This window comes from Fundulus heteroclitus, chromosome 11 (assembly GCF_011125445.2).
Source record: "Fundulus heteroclitus isolate FHET01 chromosome 11, MU-UCD_Fhet_4.1, whole genome shotgun sequence".
NCBI classification, from domain to species: Eukaryota; Metazoa; Chordata; class Actinopteri; order Cyprinodontiformes; family Fundulidae; genus Fundulus; species Fundulus heteroclitus.
Window position 1 is genome coordinate 24,359,495 of NC_046371.1, and position 24,219 is coordinate 24,383,713.

Sequence of the window (24,219 nt, forward strand, 5' to 3'; positions counted from 1 at the left end):
TTTTGGCCTCAACTGTAAATGTTTGACAGAGTTGGTGGCAGTCTATATGATTTGGCTTCAAGACCTCAGAAAAATAAAATTATTAACTTGTGATTACCATAGGTGTAATGAGAAACTCAAATTTTCCTGACATTGTTCTTTCTTTGACCTTGCTCAGTGTCCCCACCGCTCCCCATTAGTTTGGCATTTCAGCCACTAAAGACGTACGTCATTTATGATCAATACGCTGAGTGTGAATGCTTCATGCTTAAAATGTAATGGCCTTCCCAAACAGTGATATCGCACTCGCTGGTATTGCAATTCTAGGGATTATGAAGGTCTAATATTTAGTGATGGTTGATGTTTAACCCTGCATAAAAAGTGGTAATGAAAGCCTTTAAAAACAATTACGGTGTTTCTTTACCAGAACCAGCAGCTTCAGGTAGATGTAAGTTTATGAATAAAAGTGTTGCTGAGTTGTAAATGTTGAACTTCAGTTTGTTCCAGTAGCCGGATAGACTGCTCACTGTCAATTTTACTGTACTAAATGCAGCAAGACATGGTCGCTATTTGGTTAAGTATTAGTATATTTACAGAAAGTCATATTGTCATAGCGCCATTCGTGAATATTACCAGTCTCACATTTTTCTAAATGTATTGCTCTGGTCTGTGACAGACTCATTGACCTGTAATTTAGCGCTCTCCTGAGCAAAGATGAACTATGCCAAGCATCAAACATCAGAAATCCCCCAGAGTAAATCCTGTAGTCAGTCTGCCGCTGCAACAGATGTTCGATTTGTTTCATAAACCTCTTTTTTCCCAGCCATGAACAAGTTACCAGTTCCTCCTTCTCCTCATCCTCCTCTCCTCCTGTTTGGCATCTCTGACTGTGGTGAGATCTGATGAGGAGCACGTTGACACCTAGGGATGCACGATATATCGCCATTGGTTGACGGCGGTCATTTTTTAACATAACTTATCGGCCTCGCGCTATTGGTGTTGAGTCTTTCAGGCGCTCTCTGTTAAAGTTTATTGTTGGTCTTTGCTGACTCTTTTTTTTTTTTTTTTTTTTTTTTTACTCCTTCTGGATCCTGTTGTTGTTCCACAATATTGAAGAAAAGTTGGTTTGTATTTTAGCCATTAAACATTGACCTTGCAATCAGTCGCTCATTTGCTCCACATGCTTAATCCTGTTCAGGGTTGCGAGGGGCTGGAGTCTTTTCAAGCAGCAAGGTGCACAACATTGAGACGTGTTGTACACCTTGGGCAGGTCACCACTTCTTTTTCTCTGTTGTCTCAAATAACATGGCAAACAATTTCTTTTTAATTGAATCTAGGGTTTTTGTTACCAACATATTTCTTCCTATTTCTTTAGTTGGTAAATTAAGTCATATCTTGTTTTGTTTTTTTATTGTTGTATAGAAATGATGAGAAAAAGCATTTTGATATGAACTACAACCCAAAATGAACACTGTTTTTAACACTGTCTGGAGAAACGCTACATTAATTCATTTCTTAGGTTAGATGCCATGATAATGCTCGCATGATCCAGAGGTCAGAGTTAAGTAGTGAAGAGGTTACAATAAAATCATGCCCCTTGTTGTGGTTAGGGGGGTGGGGTGGGGGGGCATGTTTTTATATGAAGGAGGGATGGGGGAAGACTTTAGTATGAGACTGCGTCATGTGATTTTTCATAAGGGCATTTGTAAGCCTTGCCCCACTAAGTCTGTGTTGGTGTTGCGTTCATCTACATGTTATCACTAAACATGATCCCAGTATATATGAGCCCCACAGACAGGATTAGGTCCAGTGTTGTATCTGCTTAGATCTCCTGCAGATAATCATTATGATCGGCGCTTAGGGTTGTTTGACTGTTTTTTAAAAAAAAAAAAAAAAAAAGGAAAACAAGAGCTCAATTCCGGTAACTTCAATGCACCGGCTGGGACAGGCCCTCATTTCAGTCTTGCTCTGACATATACTTAAAGCTTACTACCACCTACAAACGTTTTCAAAGTGGCTGGACAAGCCCAAATGTGCTTGAAACATTTAATGAGGCCTCTAACTACTAGTTTCTCACCCATCATTAGTAAACAATGCAGAAAAAACATGGCGCTGCAAATCCGGATCACTTTTTTTTTTTTTTTCTTTTTAAGTTTGCACTCTCAAAGGCTCAAGAGAGAAAGGTAGACTGACAGCTTTGCTAGTGGCTTTTTTAAAATCATTATCACAGAGTTCCCTTTTCTGTAGTGATTTTAAAAAGAACAAAGCAATTTTTCACTTTAAGGCTTATAGACACGATGTTGTTAGTCTTCCTTAGAAGAAACGCAATAAATTTAAATCCCTAAGTCAGTTAAGCTTTATTGTAAGACTGCTTTAAACTGTGTTTGTTTTTAATAGGCGTTTCTATTTAGCTCATGTACCAGCAGTGCTATCCTGCTCTTGGTGGGAGTCTGTTTGCCAGACTGTATTTTTCCCATCAACAAGAGGTTGTCTGTTGTAATTTTGCAACTTTAATTTGCAGCTATGTCTGCAGGCTCCACAAGTATTTTACATGATGTTAGAAACAAGTGACATCATAGTGGATTCATGGGTTTTCTCTTCTGTCACTTCTGTTCTTTAGTGACAAGAAATTACAGTTTACCACTAAACCTGCTGAGCCTGAGCATTCTTAATACCAAGCAGAATGAAAGGAACCTTTTAGGCATTGATCTGCAAACAGTACAGTGGGCATATCCTCTTATGCTTATAAAAATAATACAGCCATAAACATAAAAAAGCAGCAACACAAAACTGTTGATTTTTATGATTATTTTCACTTTGTGCTTCTCTTCAGTCTAGAAAAGGCATTCCCAAATTTTTGTTGGCAGTTATTCTTGGGGGAAACCCTTCAATCCCTGACAATGTCGTTCTCACTCCTGGGTGCTGTCATAACATGACTAAGCCACAGCAGGAATGTTGACTTCCCCACATCAGACCACCTGTCGAATCCACATAAATCTGCTGGCTCATTGAGCAGGTCCAAACTCATTAATGAGCCTCTAGTAACTGAGTTATAGCTTTTTGTGGTATTCAGATGTAAGCGGCACAAACAAAACATGTTTATTGAGTCTGTTCTGTAGAACTACACTAAGGTATAACATCCTGAATAGAAAGGATGACCTCACAACACCTACACACAAAATAACACAATGTAAAAAGTCCCCACTGCACAAAGTTACAGCAAAACTCCTAAGAGGTTCTAATCTGCAGTCATAAAAAGTATGGACGGACAGCAGTATTTGCTTTTATTATATTTACACTGACACAGTAGCTCTGCTGTTGATCCACATTAACCTAATTCTAGCCGTCCCTCAGAAAGTGTAATTAAAATAGAAATGTATCTGTTTTCTGTAGGTTTGAACTTAGGGCCATAGGATCATCTGAGAATTAGAATATAAAAATACAAGTTTGATGTATTAAAATAGGTGGGGGACACATCTGCAACACTTACCCAACATATCCCCGTAATTTACCAAGGAAATTGGCAAATACCAGACAGGCATGCAGGTAATAAGTTGGAATCACTGTAGGACCAGATTATTACCAATTCAGGTTCTAATCACTTTGGGCTTGCACTTTAAAAAAAAACTATCGTCTAATTCAACTTTTACAAACTGCAACTTTGTCCACATCCAATTAAAGTTCCAAATCTACATGAATATATATAGAATTTTCTTAGTATTTTAGAGAGATTTAAAGTTCCTTCGGTTGCAATCTCTGTATCTTTTGAGTCTCTGTAAAGACTTTACCAATGAAGGAAAGAGTAGCTTGTCCATCTGGCTGTGTTTATTCTGCCCTTAACTGAGTGAAGCTGCAGGAAAAAAAACTAACTTAAAAAAAAAAAAAGGTCTGCAGGTTTGCACCAGGCCAAGCATTTACAACCAAGGGGTTACTCCACCCTTAAGGGCTTATAAGATTTCACAATCTTTTTGTTTCGTCTTCTTCCCTTTTTTTTTAACCTGACGGTTGATAGTGATCGTTAACGCAACAAACATTCTTTGGGTAGCTGAGTGCATTCTGTTCGCATTACTCTGTCATCAGATATAACTCGCTGGAATCTCTAATAAAAATTCACAACAACTGCTGATAATGAACTGATTTTATTTTTATTTAAAACATTTCTTTACCCTGATTTCTTGTTTATACTCTGATGACTTGGTTTATCTTGTTTGGATACATTAAATATGAGGATAATTGAATAGGATCTCTGGAATGGGAATTGTGATTGGTTGCAAACATAACCCTATTGCATTCCTGTATCTTTATAATTTTTAATAAAAAGGCTTGTAGGGCACATACCATAGTAGTTACATGGCTTATTGTGCCTTGGTCCAGTTGTTCCGCTTTACTTTAAATACATTTTATCATTGTTTTATATTTATGATGAGGCAACTTTACAATCATTAACATTTATTTTATTGCACTGCACGTCTTTTTGATTCTGATTGGTTTTACATGTGAGGTAGCACAACAAGGGCATCCCTTGACTAGTGTTTTCCAAAGGGAGAGAGACCTTATGTTGTAGAAATTAGGTCACCTGGGTGGTTGGTGGAGCGGGATTAGCCTCTTTACTTCTGTAGTCCATATGTCTGTAGTACACATGGCAGGGTTAGACCTCATACAGTATAATGTTCCTCTTTGGACATTACCTACAATAACAGCACAAATGTAATGCAACTAAACCAATGTGCAGTGTTTTGTGCATTTACTCTTGTGAAGTTCAGTCACTGTAGATATTGGAAAACTATAAATGAGCAAAAGGCATCAGTACATCTCGACCTTTAAGGGTAGCTCAGGATTTTTGAAGTATGTTTCTGGTAAAGGGTTGGGAGTAGTTAATAGGTTACCTGCACATGATAACAATCTGGGTGTCATCATTCAGTATAAATCCGGATTAGTTGGTCACTGAGAGTGAAGCTAACTGCTAGTCCAAGAGGGACCCAGACCTTAGCAGACTCTACTGCCTTTTAAAAAAAATCAGTTTTATCTCAAAAACATCAGTGTTGCCAGTAATGCACAACACTACTTCCTGAACCCTAAAACCATTGGCAGGTTTGCATTGGTTGGGTGTTGTTGTTTTTTTTTTTTTTACTCTCAGGCTGTTTATTCACACAGGAAATGGAGGTGGGAGGCTAAGTGCCACCAATAATGATGGTTTGTGAACAGAACATTTAATAAGTGCTTTTAATAAGTCAATTTAACTGGCTATGAAATTAAAGCTGTCTAACAATGTGTGCAATGACATTCTTTTAAACCACTACAATGATTTTGCTTTCCCCACTGCAAACAAGGTTGCATAGTTCAGAAAATCTTTTATTTTTTGACTGAAGCTTAGTTGGTTTTGGCTCCTCTTGCATTAGCCATTAGCTTCAGCCTCAAGGACCAACTAATCTGGATTTATACTAATTGAAAACACCAAGAGAGTTATCTACTGCAGGTAAGATGTTAACTGACTGTAATCTTTTAACAGAACCTCACTTCAGCAAGCATGAATTATTCGTTTAAGTTTGGTCTACAGTACTGAAAAAAGGTTACAGAGAGGTGTTTCCAAACTAGTTTGTTTGGAAAAGGAGTACACCAGGCAAAGGTGCAAACCTTCTCTCATCTCTGTACTCTGTTACTTTAGAGAAAAGCGGTTTCTGTGAACATTTACGAAAGCTTGATTTAAATAAGACTGGTCAGAGGAGTGCCTTTAGTGCAGCTGTCCACATTGATAAACCTTCTTTGGAGTTAGTGGAATTTCTTGTAAGCTGAGCACACATTGAAGGTAATGCGGTGTTAGTTCACCCTTGTTTATCTGTTGTTTTTTACAGATGAGCGTGAAGCCGTGCAGAAGAAGACATTCACCAAATGGGTAAACTCTCACTTGGGTCGAGTGACTTGTCGCATCGGTGACTTGTATACAGACCTGCGAGATGGCCGTATGTTAATCCGCCTCCTGGAAGTGCTCTCAGGAGAACAGCTGGTCAGTACACTAGAGAATCTGCCTTCTGCTCCAGTTTTTTACTTGTTTTGCTCGTTAGGTCCTGCCAGATTCTTTCCATTTCATTTGTTCTTGAATTTCTTTATTTCACAACATCCGAATGGTGCTTTTTTTTTTTTTTTTTTTTCCCCTCCGCAGCCAAAACCCACTAAGGGCCGCATGCGTATCCACTGCCTCGAGAATGTTGACAAAGCTTTGCAGTTTCTCAAGGAGCAAAAGGTCCATCTAGAAAACATGGGCTCGCATGACATAGTGGATGGAAATCACCGTCTCACCTTGGGTCTCATATGGACCATAATTCTCCGCTTTCAGGTAATATGAAGTGATTGTGTACACTGTAAGGTTCTTCTTATATAAACTTTCACTACCTTTGACAAGCTCATAAAAACTTTGTTGTTATATGGTTCTCCACTGTGGTTTTCTAAGGATTATATTTGGCTATAAACTCTCTTATAACTTTTTAATGTTTTACTCACCGTCAAAGGGGTTTTATGGTATACCAGTGGACTTGCTATACATTATATTGATGCCGAGTCCATTAATCTATAAATTGTATGACTTCGTAAACACTTTGCTACTTGGATACACTCTACTGACAGATCCAGGACATCAGTGTGGAAACAGAAGACAACAAGGAGAAAAAGTCAGCCAAAGATGCCCTTCTGCTTTGGTGCCAAATGAAAACTGCTGGGTAAGAAACTAGCAGAAATCATTCTTTAGTTAGTTTGTCATATAGATACACATCTCAATCATTTTGATTATAATTCATAAGTTATTTCAGTAATTAATTTCAGTTAAACGCACATGTTCTTTGAATCAGATACACAAATTAGTTTCAATGATCATGGCTTAGAGCTTATAAAAATCAAAAAGTCTGTTTCTGTCACTGAATATTGGGCAATACTAATGCCTAGTTCACATGTAGCAGGGTTTAAAAAAAAACAAATGTCTCCCCTACAACGTTTAAAAATACCCACAGGAGGTTTTCTAGAAACGTTTTTATCCACACCAACCCACAGAAATCCGCCAGCGTACTGAGCGTTTTTTTTTTTTTTTTTTTTTTTTTATATAAAATATGCCAGACGCATAGAGGGCAGTGTACGCAAAACTAAAACTTATGTCAGCCAATCAGAATCCTTCAAAATTACCACAAGCTTTCTGTTAGGAATGACTCATGGCACCGGGAGGTTTGATATTGTGGACAGATAAAGAAGTTGAGCTGCTTTTTAAACACCATATTTGAATATAAAGTTAATAAAACTCAAGACAATGTTGACTGTCACTCATTTTTTTTACTTCACTATGGCTGACAATGGCAACTGCTGCACGTATGTGACGTCAGAGCCGTGATGCGTCGGACATTAATATCCGTATTTTCATGTAAACATGCAGGTTTAAAACCGGAGTGTTTATAGATCTCCACTTTGACCGGAGTTTTTACGATCATTAGTTTTAAGGGATGTATAACGCCGTTTATGTGTGGCTGAAAGGCACAACTGCATAAAAATTTAACATTTTTCCTAGATATCCTGCTAGGTGTGGACTAAGAAAAAGAATTACAATACAGATATGTTATGTAATGGCCATGGTATGACTTACACAATCATCTGCAAGACTGCTGACTTTACAGTCATCCAGCAGTCATTGACGCTTTCTATAAATAGGGAAGCCACCAAATGGTCAGTGTTAAAGCATTTAGCTGTTCAGAACTCCATTTCCAAGCATCTTACTGGAAGGTTGAGTGGAAGGAAAAAGGCTGGCAGTAAAAGTTGGAGCACAGATAACTGCAGCTTTGAGAGGTTTGTAAAACAAAGCCGCGTTTGGGAGAGATTCTCAATGCATGAACTGTGACTAGAGTCAGGGCTTGGAGCCACTGCACATAGGTTAAAACTTTCATATTCCTTGTGTTAAGCCACTCAAGCAAAAGGTGCAACATCAGAGGAGTCTTACCTGAGCCAAGGAGCAGAAGGGTTGAATTGTTGTTCAGCTGTCTTACACAGAATTTAAGGTCTTTGAGGTCCACTGTGACGTTTCCACAGTCAGTGAGGATTTAGTGAGCCGTGTGATCTGGTGTGTTATACTGTTTTTTTTTTTGTTTGTTTTTTAACATTTTAAAGCAATTTAGGCTTCTCTCTACTGACAAGTTTTATGGAGATGCTGGTCTCATCTTCACATTTCTCAGGCAAATGGAAACGCGCAGATAAACATACAGATGGCAACAAAAACAAGAGAGTGTACTCAGGCTCTGTCACTTTTGCTGCAGATACACTTTAATTTCCCCTGAGGACAATAAAGGATATTTCTTTTCTATTTTGTTCCACTGTTTGAAATGAGTGTACATAGGTTTTAGTTTTTAACTTTCTGATGATATTCTAAGTAATTAAGATGGACTTTTGTGCTGAATATATTTTTTACTGATCACTTTTTTTTTTTTTTTTTTCACTTGAAAGGTTAATGTTGTATTCAGTCATGCTAAGCTAATGATTAATGCGTTTTAATCTGACCTCTACAGATATCCTAATGTCAACATACACAACTTCACTACCAGCTGGAGAGATGGCCTGGCGTTCAATGCCATCGTTCACAAGCACAGGTCAGTGACTGGTTACATCAAAGGCGGTCCCTGTTTGGCTTGTTTTACTGAAGAATTTGATTCAGCTGTCTTTTTTTTTTTGTTCTTTCTGGTGATCATTTCAGATTATCCTTTAACAAATAAAGACATCCAATATTGATGTTCAGTGGAGTGCAGCAGTCCTTAGTCCTTTGTCAGGGCTTTTCTTCCCCCTTTTACTATTTCAGTGTCCTCCCATTCTTTAGACTGCAGTAAATCTAGAAGGTTGGGAATAAAATGGGGAGAAAGATGACCTAGATCACAGAGAAAAATAAGGCTCATATTTCTTTATAAAGAACCATTCCTGGTAACTCAGTTGTGCACCCTGCTGGTAAAAAGATTACAAGAGTATAAGTGAAAAAGAAGACCAAAGATTAATCCTTAACTTGTGACTCAGATAGAACAGAGACTATTGACAAATTAATCAATGCATACAATGAAGGTGTCTCTTATTTACTTTGGTGTTAAACTATTTCTGGGGTGGTTACCGATTAACTAAAGCGTGACACAAATACAAATATGCAGTTTAACCTTCAGCAATGCCCTCCATGTTATTCATGTCTTACAAAATGTTTTACAATCACATATTTTATTTTTATAAACACAACCTTCGCATAATCTTATAATAGCAATGATTGGGGGTTCAGTTTTAATATACTGACATCTGACAGTTTTTTTTATCCATGTAATCCCCAAATAAACATGAAATGAGAATGTGTCAACCAAGAAATTATAGATTTTATTTCAAATCTATCAATGAAAAGCATGTTTACATGTGTATGACTTCAGCAAAATGACTTTCTCAGTCTGAAGAGGGTTTGAAATGTTCTTTTTCAGGAATTTTCATAATTTATTCTCGTCTATCTTCTTCTCCTATTAAAACCTCGACTGTTTTCCGATGTCTGCAGGCCTGACCTGATTGAGTTCGACAACCTGAAGAGGTCCAACGCTCACTACAACCTTCAGAACGCTTTCAATGTGGCCGAGAAGGAAATGGGGCTCACTAAACTATTGGACCCAGAGGGTGAGAGGCTACTGGCTTCTACAAACTTTCAGCACTCCTCCAAATCACTATGATGCCATTCACTAAGGCACTAAGCTTTTCTCTTAAGATCATTTCATTTTTGCTGCCAATGAAGGAGTTTTCAAGTCAGTTGTGTTTTTTTTACATCAGAAATTCATCTCAACTTTATATATGTTTAGGAATCAAAATGGAAAGAGCTCAACACTCAAGTTTAGTTTTGATCCACTCATATCTACAGCACAAAACTTAAACTTTCTTTCTTTTCCACCCAGATGTTAATGTCGATCAGCCGGATGAGAAGTCCATCATCACCTATGTGGCGACCTACTATCATTACTTCTCTAAGATGAAAGCCCTGGCAGTGGAGGGCAAACGAATTGGCAAGGTTAGCTGTCGTTACGCGTTTCTGATTTGACACTTTTGACCACACTGAATTTGAGCTCTGTGAAGTTGTTTGTAAAATACAATTCAGTTGAACTGCTATTAAAAAATAACTCGCCATCAAAAAGACGTTTTATGCTAGCAAACTGTACACATGGATGTCTTATAGTGCTGCCTACATGTCCCAGTCAATAGTTTTGACAAAGTACTGCACATAAACAGACGTCTGCGTAGCGCCCTCCTCACGTTTAACCATTTTCATTTTGTGGACAGATAAAGAAGCATTTTAATTTTGAATCAGTATTGGTTTAGGCTAAAAAGATATTGTGACCGTCACCCAGAAAAACTGACGTCCGTAGCTCTGCCGCTGTGGGGTATAAAAGCGGCTCTGTCTCGTACAAGCCTCTGTAGCGAGTTGAATTAGTCAGCTTAGCGATCAGTCTCTCAATTTTCAGCTTAGCAATTTATTATCTTAGCATTCATTTGGTTTGTTTAGCATTTATTTGCGTTGTTCTAGTAGCCCAGACCACGCCCAGCCCTCACCACCCGCATGTTGCCTGGTCCCGCGTTCCTTTAGGCGCATATTTCAAATATTAGATGTGGGCGAAGTAAGGTTCCGGTACGGGGTGGGTTAAACTTTAAATTGTTTGAGATTTAAGTAGTTTTAGGATGGTAGAACTATTGGATCCCCTGTCCTGACTGAAGATTTTTTACTTACCAACTCAAGTAGGACTGTTCAAAGAGTCCAGATGAAATCCTACAGAACCCTACTTGAAAAAAGATCTGAGCTATGCCTTTGTACCCTTAAGCAGAATGACTGATGTATAAATGCTTGCGTCTCATTTAGCTGTATTCACTCATCTTTGTCACTACAGGTACTCGACTACGCGATTGAGGCCGACCAGCTGATAGATAAGTATGAGACCCTGGCATCAGAGCTGCTGCAGTGGATTGAGCAGACCATAGTGACGCTCAATGATCGGCAGCTGGCTAACTCTCTGAGTGCAGTTCAGAACCAGCTTCAGGCCTTCAATTCTTACAGGACTGTGGAGAAACCCCCGAAGTGAGTATTAGTTTTCCTGGTGGAAGCTGATAAATTATAAAATATAATTTTCTTCTAAAATCCAAAACATAAACCTAAATTAAATAAGTGTTTTTGTCTCAACAGATTTACAGAAAAAGGGAACTTGGAGGTTCTTCTCTTTACTATCCAAAGCAAAATGAGAGCAAACAATCAGAAAGTTTACATGCCAAAAGAAGGCAAACTCATCTCTGATATAAATAAGGTAGGGAATGCTCGATATACCCTAACCCTGTTAAAGTGTGAGTTGAAAGCTTTAAATTCATTCATCTTTTATTGCAGTAGAATGATCGCCAACTACGAAAAATAAATTATGAATGGATGTACGATGGATTTTTATTTTAAGAATATTTCAGTAGGAAAGAAAACCCGTTATCAAGAAATATTTGCTATTAACCAAAATAATTAGCCAATAGGAAGTCATGTGAATACAATACACATCGGCAAGCTCAGTCGTAGGTTAAAAAAACAAACTAACCCTTATTATTTTCTATCAAACGGCTGTGTCAGTCTACGCTCCAAGGTGTGGCACCCAGGGATTCATTTTTATTTTTTTCAGAGCCTATCCTATTTAGAAGTGCCGTTTTTACTAAAACTGTCCCAACTATATGTCCTCTTGGTGCATTTCCACACAGCATGTCTAATATGTGTTAAAGCTGCCAACCGAAGTGAGTTAAATGACGAGACGAAACGTGGCACTCCTCATGTTTGTTCTGCTATAACCTTTTACAATGGTTAGAGATGAGGATCTCTGACCAATCCTCTGCACAATCTTGATCTGTCAGAGGTCTCAGTGTTCTCTGCTGAAAGCTCCAAGGATCTATTTTCAGTTTTCTGCCAGAGGCCACCAGATTTTATTTAAAACTTCTGACACGGAGACTTGCTGAGCCCCTATGGTGCCACCCTTTGCTGCAGTTCTCACAGAGAGATTTTTGTTTACCTTATTTTATTTACCTCCTTGCTAATTACATTTTCCTGAACTCTGATAAACTTTATAAAGTTGAGTATAAGTTTAAATAATGCTTCAATTACATTTTTAATTAATTGTTAGAGATATCTTAACTTTTCCCGCATCAAATAAAAGATACATTTATTTTAAGGGTTTCAACACCTTTTAACTGAGGTACAAATAAATGTGGCTGACACTGTATATGCATTGCAGTGCCTAGAAATTGTGCAAGAATTTAGAGAATAATTAAGCTTAAGTAATATAAGTAATAACTTTCGAAAATGTTATGCCATGTAAAACATTTGCATCCAGTCTGCTGCATGATTCAGGAATCCTGTGTATCCATCTGTTTGGCAGGCATGGGAACGACTGGAAAAGGCTGAACACGAGCGGGAGCTCGCACTGAGAAATGAGTTGATTCGCCAAGAAAAACTAGAGATGCTTGCGGCCCGTTTTGACCGGAAAGCAGCTATGAGGGAAACGTGGCTGAGTGAGAACCAGAGATTAGTGTCTCAGGTAGAAACAAAACCCTTTTTTTTTTTTTTTTTTTTTTTTTTTTTTTTTTTTTTTTTAAAAAGGTCTGATGAATGCTTAATATTGTTTGTTTAAAATCCACATGAAAATTACCTAGGTTATTTTTCAGTCTTTTTTGTTTTCGTTTTGCTTTGCAAGGATAATTTTGGAACTGACTTGGGAGCAGTAGAAGCTGCCACTCGTAAACATGAAGCTATTGAGACGGACATCGGTGCATACTGGGAGCGGGTTGCTGCTGTGGAGGCTGTTGCCAAAGAGCTGGAAGCAGAGAGATATCACGATGTGCGCCGCATACTGGCACGAAGGGATAACGTCCTTCGACTTTGGGAATACCTCAAAGAACTGCTGGCTGCGCGCAGGGAGCGTCTGAACGCCCACCGAGACCTGCAAAGGTTGTTTCAGGAGATGCGTTACATCATGGACTGGATGGCCGACGAAAAGGTAAAACTGACACAAAGAAACCGGTTTAAACGACTTCCATGACTTTATCTAAACAATTGTTGAATGTCTGTGTTTATTGCTACTGTTGCTTAGGTTTCTAATTAACTAAAAGGACTCAGCTAATCCTCTAAAGTAAGATAGCTGCTGTTCATGGTTTTTCCCAGCAGCTTTAGTGTTGCTCCTAATTGCGCTAATTAGCTGTTAACATTCCTGGTAACGGCCGACTGGGGTTGCCTGTCATTGTTGGCTTTACTGAGGTTAACTGAGGCAGACTACAATCGTTTGGGGCTTTAAAGGAATTAAATGTTGAGATGCTGTCTTAACAAGCTGTAAACTTGATTCATTTGGGTTCTGCCAGTCTGGAAATGCTGGTTTTTCCCATGTTTGTTCATTACTGTCGTTAATGTATCCTAAGTTGAAGTCCAAACTGGTCTTGATGAGCAGCAAGTCTTTCATCACCTTGATAGATTAAGCTACAGAGATGACTCTGCTATACAAGTTTGGTTTGCTGACATGGTTTTAAATTCGCTTGTTCAAATTTTTTTTTTTCGTTTTTAGACATTGCATACCGTATTTTTCGGACCATAAAGTGCACAGGATCATAAGGCGCACTACATATTCTTCCCAAGTGTGTAATATCACTCCTTCCTATCGCATGCACAGCTCTCTCCTGAGAGGGAGAGCTGTCCGTCTCTGTCGGGAGGACAGAGTAGTTGGACTACACTGCCCTGTTTCTAAAATAAAACTTTTATATTGAATCAACTTACTAAGTTTATTGTTGCTTGTACGTACTGGACGTGGGCTGCCCCTGTTTGACTCCATCTGCTCTTACTGAATCTGATAAATGTATCTCAACTCTGAGCGAGCTCCTGCTGGTAGATATTAGTTACTGCCGTCATATAGCTGCATTTGTCAACCGTGTTTCGTACAGCCTCCTGGTTGGAACGAAACCACCCTGATATAAATGTCTTCATTACTAATGTATAGAAAATAACCAAGACCACCTTTAAATTTCAGAGCTTCATCGTGTTAACAGCATAGTTACCTCCCTCGTCTTTTCTGGTTTCATCACTCTCTCAACCCTTGATGAACAACATGTACACACACCTTCTTTTAATGCACAACTTGGATTAAATATTAATCTACTGTGTTATTTCATGCTGGAAGTTTTTTGTGCTTTCTGTTAAAGTAAAGTTATTTGATAAATGAAGGACAGGAAAAGAGTGTTTTTTGCCTCTCTTACTTTGTGGAAATAAAAACACATCAAGTATGCATGATGATCAAAATCAATTCAGTTGAAGAATACCTGGAGTACTGACTGCTTAACGTAATTTGTTGCAAGGATATGGAACATAAAAAATGGGTAACTTTTGACCCACATTGTGCTTCTAAAAGAAAATTCATTATTTCCTTAAATTTGTTTCCCCTTATCTTCATTAAGGCTGAGGTAATTTCTTTAACTGTGCTTTTAGAGGTAGCTGCAACCATATGCTTCATGTTAGCTTAACAAATTACCTTTTAATAATTATAATCTATTATTTTACAATTGTATTATCCATTATTAGTTTGTTCAATAATATTTAATTGTAAATATATTTTATTTTACTTATAAAGTTTTATTTAGACATCCAGGCAGATGTAAGCTTTGTGCAAAGCTTAAATCAATGCAAACAATGCAAACAAAAACTTTTATTCGTTTTTGTAGTAGTTTTATGGCGATGATCTATTGATTAAACCTTTTTGAACAAACATTTCCTCGTTAGGTTTTATAGATTTTGATTGATAATAACCTGTAAATGTTTCTCTACGCTGTACTTTGTCGTTTTCCAGGGTCGTCTGCAGTCTCAGGACAGTGGCAAGCATTTGCATGATGTGTTAGATCTGCTGCAAAAACACAATTTGGTAGAGGCTGACATTTCAGCTCAGGCAGAGCGGATAAAAGTGGTGCAAGGAGCCGCAAAACGCTTCACCTCCCACGACCAGGGTAAGCCCTCTCACGCGGTCCTCAACATCCTCTTTACAGATGGCACGGCTTCGTCTATCAACATCTAAGCACACTGTCCTCCTTTTTCTTTTCGAACCGGAAGCTTACAAGCCTTGTGAACCCGGACTTGTTAGTGAGAAGGTCGAGCTGCTGGGTCAAGCTTACGAGGAGCTCGGTCAGCTTGCTGCGACGCGTAGAGAACGTCTGGAGGATTCTCGTCGACTGTGGCAGTTCATGTGGGATATCGGTGAGGAGGCAGCCTGGATCAGAGAGCAGGAGCAGATTCTGTCTAGCGGAGACAGTGGCCGGGATCTCTCGTCTGCCCTTCACCTACTGAGTAAACACGAGGCCTTCAGGGACGAGATGGCAGCTCGCTATGGCCCCCTTAGCAACAGCATCGCTGCTGGTGAAGCTCTGGTTGAAGAGGGACATTTCGGAGCTCCGGAAGTCACTGAAAGTATCCAAGACATCTGTGGACAGTGGGCTCATCTGGAGGAGGTGGGTTGGGCGGCGAGTCGTATTTTTCACATCTAAACTATCTTCCCCATGTTTTCTGCTTACACTGATTATTTATTTGTCTCCAATCTTACCAGACAACAAAGCTCAGAGAGCAGAGTCTCAAGGAATCCGTGGCTTTGCACCAGTTTCAGACGGATGCCAGCGACATGGAGGCCTGGATTACGGAGACGCTTAGACAGGTTTCCAGTCAAGAGGTTGGCCACGATGAGTTCTCCACCCAGACTTTAGCTCGCAAACAGAGAGAGATTGAGGAGGAGATCCAGAGCCACCGCCCCCTCATTGACTCGCTCCATGAGGGGGCTCAAGCACTGCCGCAGGCTTATGCTAATTTCCCTCAAGTAAGGCTGCTTTGCTTCTCATTTTCCTTTTTGTAAACTGCTCATTGTGGTAAATGATTAACGGCTGTTTCTAGGTGGCCGGACGTCTTCCTGCTATTGAGCAGAGCTATGAAGAGCTGGAGTCTCTGTCGGCAGCTCGGCGACAGGCTCTGGAAGGCGCTCTGGCGCTTTACCGCATGTTCAGTGAAGCGAACGCCTGCCAGCTCTGGGTGGAGGAGAAGGAGCAGTGGTTAGATGGCATGGAGATCCCCACCAAGCTGGAAGACCTGGAGGTGGTGCAGCAGAGGTCAGTCTGTGGTGGACCGAAGCCCAGATGATTGTTTTTCTTTTTTAAAGAGCTCAGCTTTAAATATGATTCCATATTCGACATAGAAAAATTTGTCACAATTTCTGTCTACATGCAAAATAAGTTTATTTTTAGCAGTTATCACAGTCCTCTCCTAGTTTCTGCCAACCAGTGCAGTTTGCTACATGAATATTCAGAGTGAACATAAACCTGCTATAAATACATACTGAAATTACTCCTTTTTTACAATGAGTAAATAAAAAATATAAATGATAAACTGATGCAGATTCGACACTCTTGAACCTGAGATGAACAACTTGGGCGCTCGGGTCACCGACGTGAATCAGGTGGCTGAGCAGCTGCTGAGCTCCGAGAACTGTAACAAAGACCAAATCCACCAGACAACAGACCAGCTGAACAACAGGTAGGAGCTGATATTTAACATGCATCTAATCTCACATTTATAAGCATGTTTCTGTTTGTATTTAGTGCGCCATGTGCTTGATTTTGGACTCTAGATGGAAAGAGTTTGAGCGACTGGCTGGCCAAAAGAAAGAAGACCTGGAGTCGGCTCTGAACATCCAGAACTATCACCTGGAGTGTAACGAGATCCAGACGTGGATGAAGGAGAAGACCAAAGTGATTGAATCCACGCAGAGCCTGGGCAATGACCTGGCTGGAGTGATGGCACTTCAACGCAAGCTAACTGGCATGGAGAGGGATCTCGAGGCTATTCAAGTATGGACGGGTTACATGCAGGGATTGTGGGTGAAAAATGGAAATGGAAGACGATATAAATAAAAACTGCGTAAAATAATCGCAGGGATGTTTTTTCAGGCTCCCATGATTTCTTAATCTAAATTGGTTTTCATCTCTTTGTAGGGTAAACTGGATGATTTGACAAAGGAGGCCAAAAAACTAGCCAGTGAACATCCAGATCAAGCCGGAGAAATCCAGGGACGCTTGGCTGAGATCCAGGAGGTGTGGGAGGAGTTGAACGCCACCATGAAGCGACGGGAGGAGTCCTTGGGAGAAGCCAGCAAACTTCAGGGTTTCCTCAGGGATTTGGATGACTTCCAGTCCTGGCTGTCACGCACTCAGACGGCGGTGGCCTCAGAAGACATCCCCACCTCCCTGCCTGAGGCCGAGTGTTTGCTCGCCCAACACGAGAGCATCAAGAATGAAGTGGACAACTACAAGGAGGACTATGAGAAGATGCGGGCGGTTGGCGAGGAAGTGACCCAAGGTCAGACCGACGCCCAGCACATGTTCTTGGCCCAGAGGCTGCAGGCGCTGGACACCGGCTGGCATGAGCTGCGATGCATGTGGGAGAACCGCCAGAGTCTTTTGGCCCAAGCCTTTGATTTCCAGACTTTCCTTAGAGATGCCAAGCAAGCTGAAGCTTTCCTTAACAGCCAGGTTAGAGCAACACACCATGTGTATAACACTTTTTTTTATTTATTTTTTTTATTTATAGTTTTCAGAATTAAACAACCAAGGCAGAAAAAAAAAAAAAGCAAATACAACAACAAAAAGTAAACAAGCACAACAATAATAAAAATCAAAATGACAAAACAGTGTCAGCTTACTGGAAAAACTGATAAAAGAGGATAGAAGAGTAACTTGTCAAACCGTAGAGCATAATAAAGCACGAGACACGAGTCGAAGGGAGCAACAGACAATTCTGGAGATACTGTATCAAGCAGTTCACCATTAAAAAAAACAGAATATCAATAAAAAATGAAAGCAATAAATGATAATGACAGTAATAACAACAATGATGAGTAAGAAGAGAGAGAGAGAGAAAAAAAGTACAGGTCCAAACGAGTACCACACTCATTATAACCCATTATTTTGAATGTATCTATTAAAAGGACCCCACACATCAAGGAACTTATGATGGTTGTCTGACAAAGAGTATCGAATTTTTTCGAGATAGATACAGGATACCATATCATTGAGCCATTTCTTAAAGCAAGGAGGAGTAGAGGATTTCCATTCCCGCAGAATAACCCGTTTTGCAACCACCAAACCAAACATTAGAGCCTGCTGCAGATGTGTATAACACTTTTAACAGGCAGCAGAGCTTTTATTTAATTAACCACATTAGATCCCATCATTTCAGCCAGCTTTTCAATAATCAGTGTCACTAAATAACCGGTATAGAAGCAAAAGCAACTTCTTTGGATGCTGAATTAATGCTGAATTGTCATGTGAAGGAAATGGACGTAATATTCCAAAATGTTTACAAAAGATAATCTGTGCATATATGGGCTGCTCAGATCCCTCTAAAAATCCTGTGCAACCAAATGCATGCTGATAATTTGTAGAACAGCCTTCCCTGCAATTACAGCTGCAAGTCCTATGAGGAATGTCTAAAATGTTATTGTTGCTGATTGGATGACTGTTTCGGGTTACTGTCCTCTCGTCCACGTCAGCCTTAAACCTCTTAAAGCATCTCCTGGATTTGCTCCAGGATTGCTCCTCTGTATTTAGCTCCATCCTGCCCAGCTTCCCTGTCCCTCCATTAAAAAAAACAAAACAAAAAAAAAATCTTTCCCCACAGCGCGGTGCTGCCATCACCATGTTTGATGTGCGTTGGTTAAGTTTTGTACCACACATTGTGTCTTGCATGTAGGCAAAACAGTCGAATTTGGTTGTCATCTGAGCAGAGCAGCTTTTTCCACACGTCTCCTGCAGGGCTGGTGGCAAACTGTTGAAAGAAAGTAAAAAGAGGTCCTGTTTACGACGGCTTTTGCAGATGGTTGCAAGGGATTTTATTTAGGGTTTTAGAGTAAGGCAGGCTGAAAACAAATGCATGTCCCATTTTTTTTCAGGTATTAATGTGCTAAAAACATGAAAATCACTTTTCTTATTCCTTTTAATACACAGTTATGTGCTACTTTGGGTCAGTCTATCAGTAAAATACAGGACATGATACTGAAATGTTTGACTATGAACACCTTTTAAATGTTAAGTGACAACATAAAGTCAGTTTTGTTTAAAAGAGGGTTCTAATTATTACAAGGAGAAGTGTAGGTTGAATCAATACATGCTTGTTTCTAACACTGGAACAACCAACAAGGTGCTTTTAGAGATGGTAGTAAAAAATGAATCGTTAAACCCAGCGGCGTTTTTAAAAGAATTTCTGGCTCATTTAGAGGTTTTGCTCCTTCATGGTGTTTTTTAAAGAAAGGAGTTGTTTTGGCAAGCAGAAATGCAAATGCTGCTTTTGTGTTGGTGTAGGAGTACGTGCTGTCCCACACAGAGATGCCCACCAATCTTCAGGCGGCAGAAGAGGCCATTAAGAAGCATGAGGATTTCCTCACCACCACCGAGGCCAGTGAGGAGAAGATAACCGGCGTGGTGGAGGCTGGCCGGCGCCTCATTAATGACTCCAATGCAAACGCAGATAAAATTCAAGAAAAAGTCGATTCGATCCAGGAAAGGTCAGAGCTGGAGCAAAAGATAAGTCAAATGTTTTGAGTACAGAGTTAAAAAGTTCACTTTTTCTGCATGTTTTCTCCAGGCACCAGAAAAATAAAGAGGCTGCAAATGAACTGCTTACTAAGCTTAAGGATAACTGTGAACTTCAGCGCTTCCTCCAGGATGGACAGGAGGTAACAAAGTTTAGTACTCGCATGAATGAATGTATAAAGTCATTATAAAGAGGTCTCTTTATAATGTTTTGCATATTGATACTCTTCCTCCATAGCTGACATTGTGGATCAACGAGAAGATGCTAACAGCACAGGACATGTCTTATGATGAAGCTAGAAATCTTCACAGCAAATGGCAGAAACACCAGGCCTTCATGGCAGAGCTGGCCTCCAACAAAGACTGGCTGGATAAAATTGATAAGGTGGGTAAACATGTATACTGAAGATATTCACTTCACTTAGCCTCCAGTTTATCTTCTTCTATTTTACCAGCGCTTATGTTTTTTTTTTAAACCCGTTTTTCTAAAAGGAGGGTCAAGCGCTGGTGGCAGAGAAGCCGGAGCTGAAACCTGTTGTCCAGCAGACCTTAGAGGACCTGCAGCATCAGTGGGAGGAGCTGGAGAGCACGACCCGCACCAAGGACCAGTGCTTGTTTGAAGCTCACAGAGCGGAGATCTTTACTCAGAGCTGCTCCGCTCTGGACGACTGGCTGAAAAACATTGAGAGCCAGCTGCACAGTGATGACTATGGAAAAGATTTGACCAGCGTCAACATTCTCCTCAAAAAGCACCAGGTAGAAATCAGAAGATGTTGCACAACTCTGAAATTGTGACTGAAGTTCAAAAGACAGAAATTTTTTTCCGCTGTGATAACCAATATGGTGCGAGTGAAAATATTTTACCCTTTTTTTTTTTTCTGTTTTGCCCCTGTGAAGATGCTGGAGCATCAGATGGAGGTCAGAGAGAAGGAGGTGCAGTCCCTGCAGTCTCAGGCCGTCGCTCTGTCTCAGGAGGATGCGGGGATGGCTGAGGTTGATGGGCAGCAGAAGCGAGTCATTGACAATTTTTCTAGCCTGCAAGACCCTCTTAACCTGAGGAGACAGCAACTGCTGGCCTCCAAAGAAGCACATCAGTTCAACAGAGACTTGGAAGATGAAATTGTGAGCACTAGTGACTCAATAGAGTCAATAGATGTGTGTAAATTTAACTTTTCTGTTGTGCTTTATATGCTGATGAGGTTTATTCCTGTTTTAATCACAGCTTTGGGTACAAGAGAGGATGCCTCTGGCGACTTCCACAGATCATGGAAAAGACTTGCCCACTGTGCAGCTGCTGATCAAAAAGAACCAGGTATCGTTTTTTTCCTCTTCTACGGGTTCAACTAGAGATTTTCTGCATTATAATTAAGTGTTGTGACACAGTTGGCTTAAGAAATTGTTGTTTTTCACACATGTATAAATATTGAAAAAAATAATATTTAGTATGACAATGTGTTTGTTTTTCTGTACTTGATTTTTTTCGTTTTCCCCACCCATTTAATTAAAATCAAATATTCTAAATTAAACGCTTTGATTGTTTGTGGGGGTGGTATTGAAGAACCCGTTAAGCTTTTCATCTTAGATCAAATTTCTTAAAAACTGGTTTTGTAGCCAAAAAGCAATAAAAACATGCCTAATATTTCCTTTTTTTTTTTCATTTGTTTGTGTAGTTTAATCATTTTAGATTTGACAGAGCTAACTGATCTTGAATTGAATCTAAATCAATGCCAAAAAGCTGTGAAATCTCCCTTTATCAGACTGCTATGTCAAAGTTCAACCTCAGCATTGTGTTTTTGATTTGTGAAACACTGAGATAAAAGCGTTTATGTACACATTTAGTATACCTTTAGTAAACAAATGTCCAGAATACTGGAAAAATCTGAAATAAAAAAAAAAATTGTCTGAAACCTCATAAACTGATCGAGCAGCAGTAAAAAAGTAATCCTACCAGTAAAAATAATCTCTGCTCTGGTTGTGAAACAGACATTGCAGAAGGAGATCCAGGGCCATCAGCCTCGCATTGATGACATCCACCGACGAGGCGAGGCTCAGAGCCAGGTAGACGGTGAAAGGCAGTCGCTGCTGAAGGACCGTCTGGTTGAGCTGCGGGATCTCTGGGACCAACTGATCGCCGAGACAGACAAGCGTCACGACCGTCTGATAGAGGCCCACCGCGCCCAGCAGTTCTACGCTGACGCGGCGGAAGCAGAAGCCTGGATGGGCGAGCAGGAGCTGCACATGATGTCAGAAGAAAAAGCGAAGGTAAGTTTAGATGAGGTCGGATGGAGCCCGGCTAATTTTGAACCCTGTGTATGGATGAAATGCAATAACTCAGGTTTTGTTACTCAGGATGAACAAAGCGCTCTGGCAATGGTCAAGAAACACCAGATCCTAGAACAGGCCCTTGAGGATTATGCCCAGACCATTCACCAGCTGGCCAACAGCAGCCGTCTCATGGTCACCAGCGAGCACCCGGAAAGGTCTGAAAGCACGTGTTGACATGCCATCTTAAAGAAGTAGTCGTCATTTAATGGCTAACACGTCTGGTTCTTGATCCTAACCGAACAGTGAAAGAATCACCTTGCGACAAGCCCAAGTAGACAAGCTGTACGCAGGCCTCAAAGACCTCGCAGAGGAGCGCCGCGGGCGTCTCCAGGAAAGGCTGCGCCTGACCCAGCTGAAGCGGGAGGTAGATGACTTGGAACAGTGGATTGCTGAGAGGGAGGTGGTCGCTGGCTCCCATGAGCTGGGCCAAGACTACGAACATGTCACCGTGAGTCTTTCTTCTTCCAGTCGCATGCTTTGACGCTGTGAAAGCTCTGGGGAAATTAGGGCTGAACGATTTTGGAAAATAATCTAATTGCAATTTTTTATCTTAATATTGCGATTTAATGCGATTCCCCACCCCCAGTTTTATCATGTCTTTTTAAACATACAAAACAACAAATCATTTTGTTTCCTCGCCATGCGGATTAGTTGCTAAAAGACCAGCAGCATCTAAACTCAGAGCAGAAATGATTGCGTTCTGCCTACAATATGTTTCAACCAAAATTGCAATTTAGACTTTTCGCTGCATTAACCACAAGCAACAAAAATGGCCTCTAAATAAAGATGTTTGTAAACAAGGACTATTTAAAACAAGAACTTTTAATGTTTCTATTAATCAGAATATTATTCAAGAGAACAGCTTTTAATTTAATTGGACATCAATCCTTGTTGAACATAAAGTGCAACCAACAAACAAGTCTATGTATTAAACTGATTGACCAGTACTTAATGCTATGTATGATTATATAAACTCTAAAACAAGTAATAAAGTTAGATTATCTCACTGCTGCAACTGTCTTCCCTTCCATGTGGAGGCAAACCCACTTCAAACATTTTAGCGACACCTAAAGGACGCGTCTGATTCCCAAATTGTTACATAGCCAAAAATTGCAGACCTCTGCAATTTGGAAATTGCGGCTTTTAAAATCGCGATTATATTGAAAATGCGATTAATTGTTCAGCCCTATGGGAAATGTAGCTGGATTGTTTGCCTTTCTAACTTTTATCGTCCCACAGATGCTGAGGGACAAGTTCCGTGAGTTTGCTCGGGACACCAGCACCATCGGCCAGGAGCGCGTCGACGGTGTGAACGCGTTGGCAGATGACCTCATCGAGTCCGGTCACCCCGAGAACGCCAGTGTGGCAGAATGGAAGGACGGTTTAAACGAGGCCTGGGCTGACCTGCTGGAGCTTATCGATACCCGCACGCAAATGTTAGCGGCGTCCTACGAGCTGCACAGGTTCCACCAGGATGCTATGGAGGTCCTAGGACGAATTAAGGAGAAGAAGGAAGCGGTGCCGTCGGACCTCGGCCGTGATTTAAACACGGTCCAACATCTCCACAGACAGCACAACACTTTTGAAAATGACATCCAGGCCCTCAGCGGACAAGTGAGTTGTCAGATCCGACGCTAGATTTTTAAAGAGCGGCTTCAGAGCAGGACCCGAAAAAGGTTTCCCTTCCTCTTTTGACTCCAAGGTGAACCAGGTGCAGGATGACGCAGCGCGTCTGCAGAAGGCCTACGCCGGCGAGAAAGCAGACGACATCCAGAGGAGCGAAACGGCCGTCACCATCGCCTGGCAGGGAGTGCTGGAGGCCTGCAAGGCCCGCAAGCTCCTCCTGCTGGACACGGTGGAGAAGTTCCGCTTCTTCAACATGGTGCGAGACCTCATGCTCTGGATGGACGGGATCCACGTGCAGATCGATGCACATGAGAGCCCGAGGTAAACGCTGCGTTTTTCAACAACCGTGTTGAATGAGCCTGTAAGCAGCAATACCAACTTTCTCTCGTTTGCTTTAAGGGACGTGTCGTCTGCCGAGTTAGTCATTGCCAATCACCAGGACATCAAGTCGGAGATCGAGACCAGAGCAGACAGCTTTACTGCCTGCACCGACATGGGAAGTGCTCTCATCAACAAAAACCACTACGCATCAGACGAGGTACTTTGCTAAAAAAGAAAATAATGGAGAGGGAACAAAAGAACCTGTCAGTGTTTACATGTTGTGTAGTTCAGGGCCCTTTTAACAAAATCCCCCCCCTTACC

The 24,219-nt window shown here is 40.6% G+C and overlaps 1 protein-coding gene across 6 annotated transcripts in view; it reads left to right on the forward strand.

Moving 5' to 3' along the window:
- The window catches only part of LOC105929365 (spectrin beta chain, non-erythrocytic 1), a 62,582-nt gene that overhangs the window by 29,220 nt on the left and 9,143 nt on the right, over nucleotides 1-24,219 (forward strand). For all 6 annotated transcript variants that reach the window (XM_036143204.1, XM_036143206.1, XM_012867098.3 and 3 more), the window contains 29 exons: nucleotides 5,832-5,983; nucleotides 6,140-6,313; nucleotides 6,601-6,692; nucleotides 8,514-8,594; nucleotides 9,521-9,636; nucleotides 9,909-10,021; nucleotides 10,893-11,080; nucleotides 11,186-11,303; nucleotides 12,405-12,563; nucleotides 12,720-13,022; nucleotides 14,853-15,006; nucleotides 15,110-15,504; nucleotides 15,600-15,863; nucleotides 15,938-16,149; nucleotides 16,436-16,573; nucleotides 16,668-16,887; nucleotides 17,032-17,568; nucleotides 19,396-19,598; nucleotides 19,679-19,769; nucleotides 19,865-20,011; nucleotides 20,119-20,382; nucleotides 20,524-20,748; nucleotides 20,849-20,938; nucleotides 21,610-21,888; nucleotides 21,976-22,106; nucleotides 22,195-22,399; nucleotides 23,191-23,565; nucleotides 23,654-23,898; nucleotides 23,977-24,115. In XM_036143204.1, the coding sequence (XP_035999097.1) occupies nucleotides 5,832-5,983; nucleotides 6,140-6,313; nucleotides 6,601-6,692; nucleotides 8,514-8,594; nucleotides 9,521-9,636; nucleotides 9,909-10,021; nucleotides 10,893-11,080; nucleotides 11,186-11,303; nucleotides 12,405-12,563; nucleotides 12,720-13,022; nucleotides 14,853-15,006; nucleotides 15,110-15,504; nucleotides 15,600-15,863; nucleotides 15,938-16,149; nucleotides 16,436-16,573; nucleotides 16,668-16,887; nucleotides 17,032-17,568; nucleotides 19,396-19,598; nucleotides 19,679-19,769; nucleotides 19,865-20,011; nucleotides 20,119-20,382; nucleotides 20,524-20,748; nucleotides 20,849-20,938; nucleotides 21,610-21,888; nucleotides 21,976-22,106; nucleotides 22,195-22,399; nucleotides 23,191-23,565; nucleotides 23,654-23,898; nucleotides 23,977-24,115 (5,810 nt within the window). The remainder of the gene's footprint in view (nucleotides 1-5,831; nucleotides 5,984-6,139; nucleotides 6,314-6,600; nucleotides 6,693-8,513; nucleotides 8,595-9,520; nucleotides 9,637-9,908; nucleotides 10,022-10,892; nucleotides 11,081-11,185; nucleotides 11,304-12,404; nucleotides 12,564-12,719; nucleotides 13,023-14,852; nucleotides 15,007-15,109; nucleotides 15,505-15,599; nucleotides 15,864-15,937; nucleotides 16,150-16,435; nucleotides 16,574-16,667; nucleotides 16,888-17,031; nucleotides 17,569-19,395; nucleotides 19,599-19,678; nucleotides 19,770-19,864; nucleotides 20,012-20,118; nucleotides 20,383-20,523; nucleotides 20,749-20,848; nucleotides 20,939-21,609; nucleotides 21,889-21,975; nucleotides 22,107-22,194; nucleotides 22,400-23,190; nucleotides 23,566-23,653; nucleotides 23,899-23,976; nucleotides 24,116-24,219) is intronic.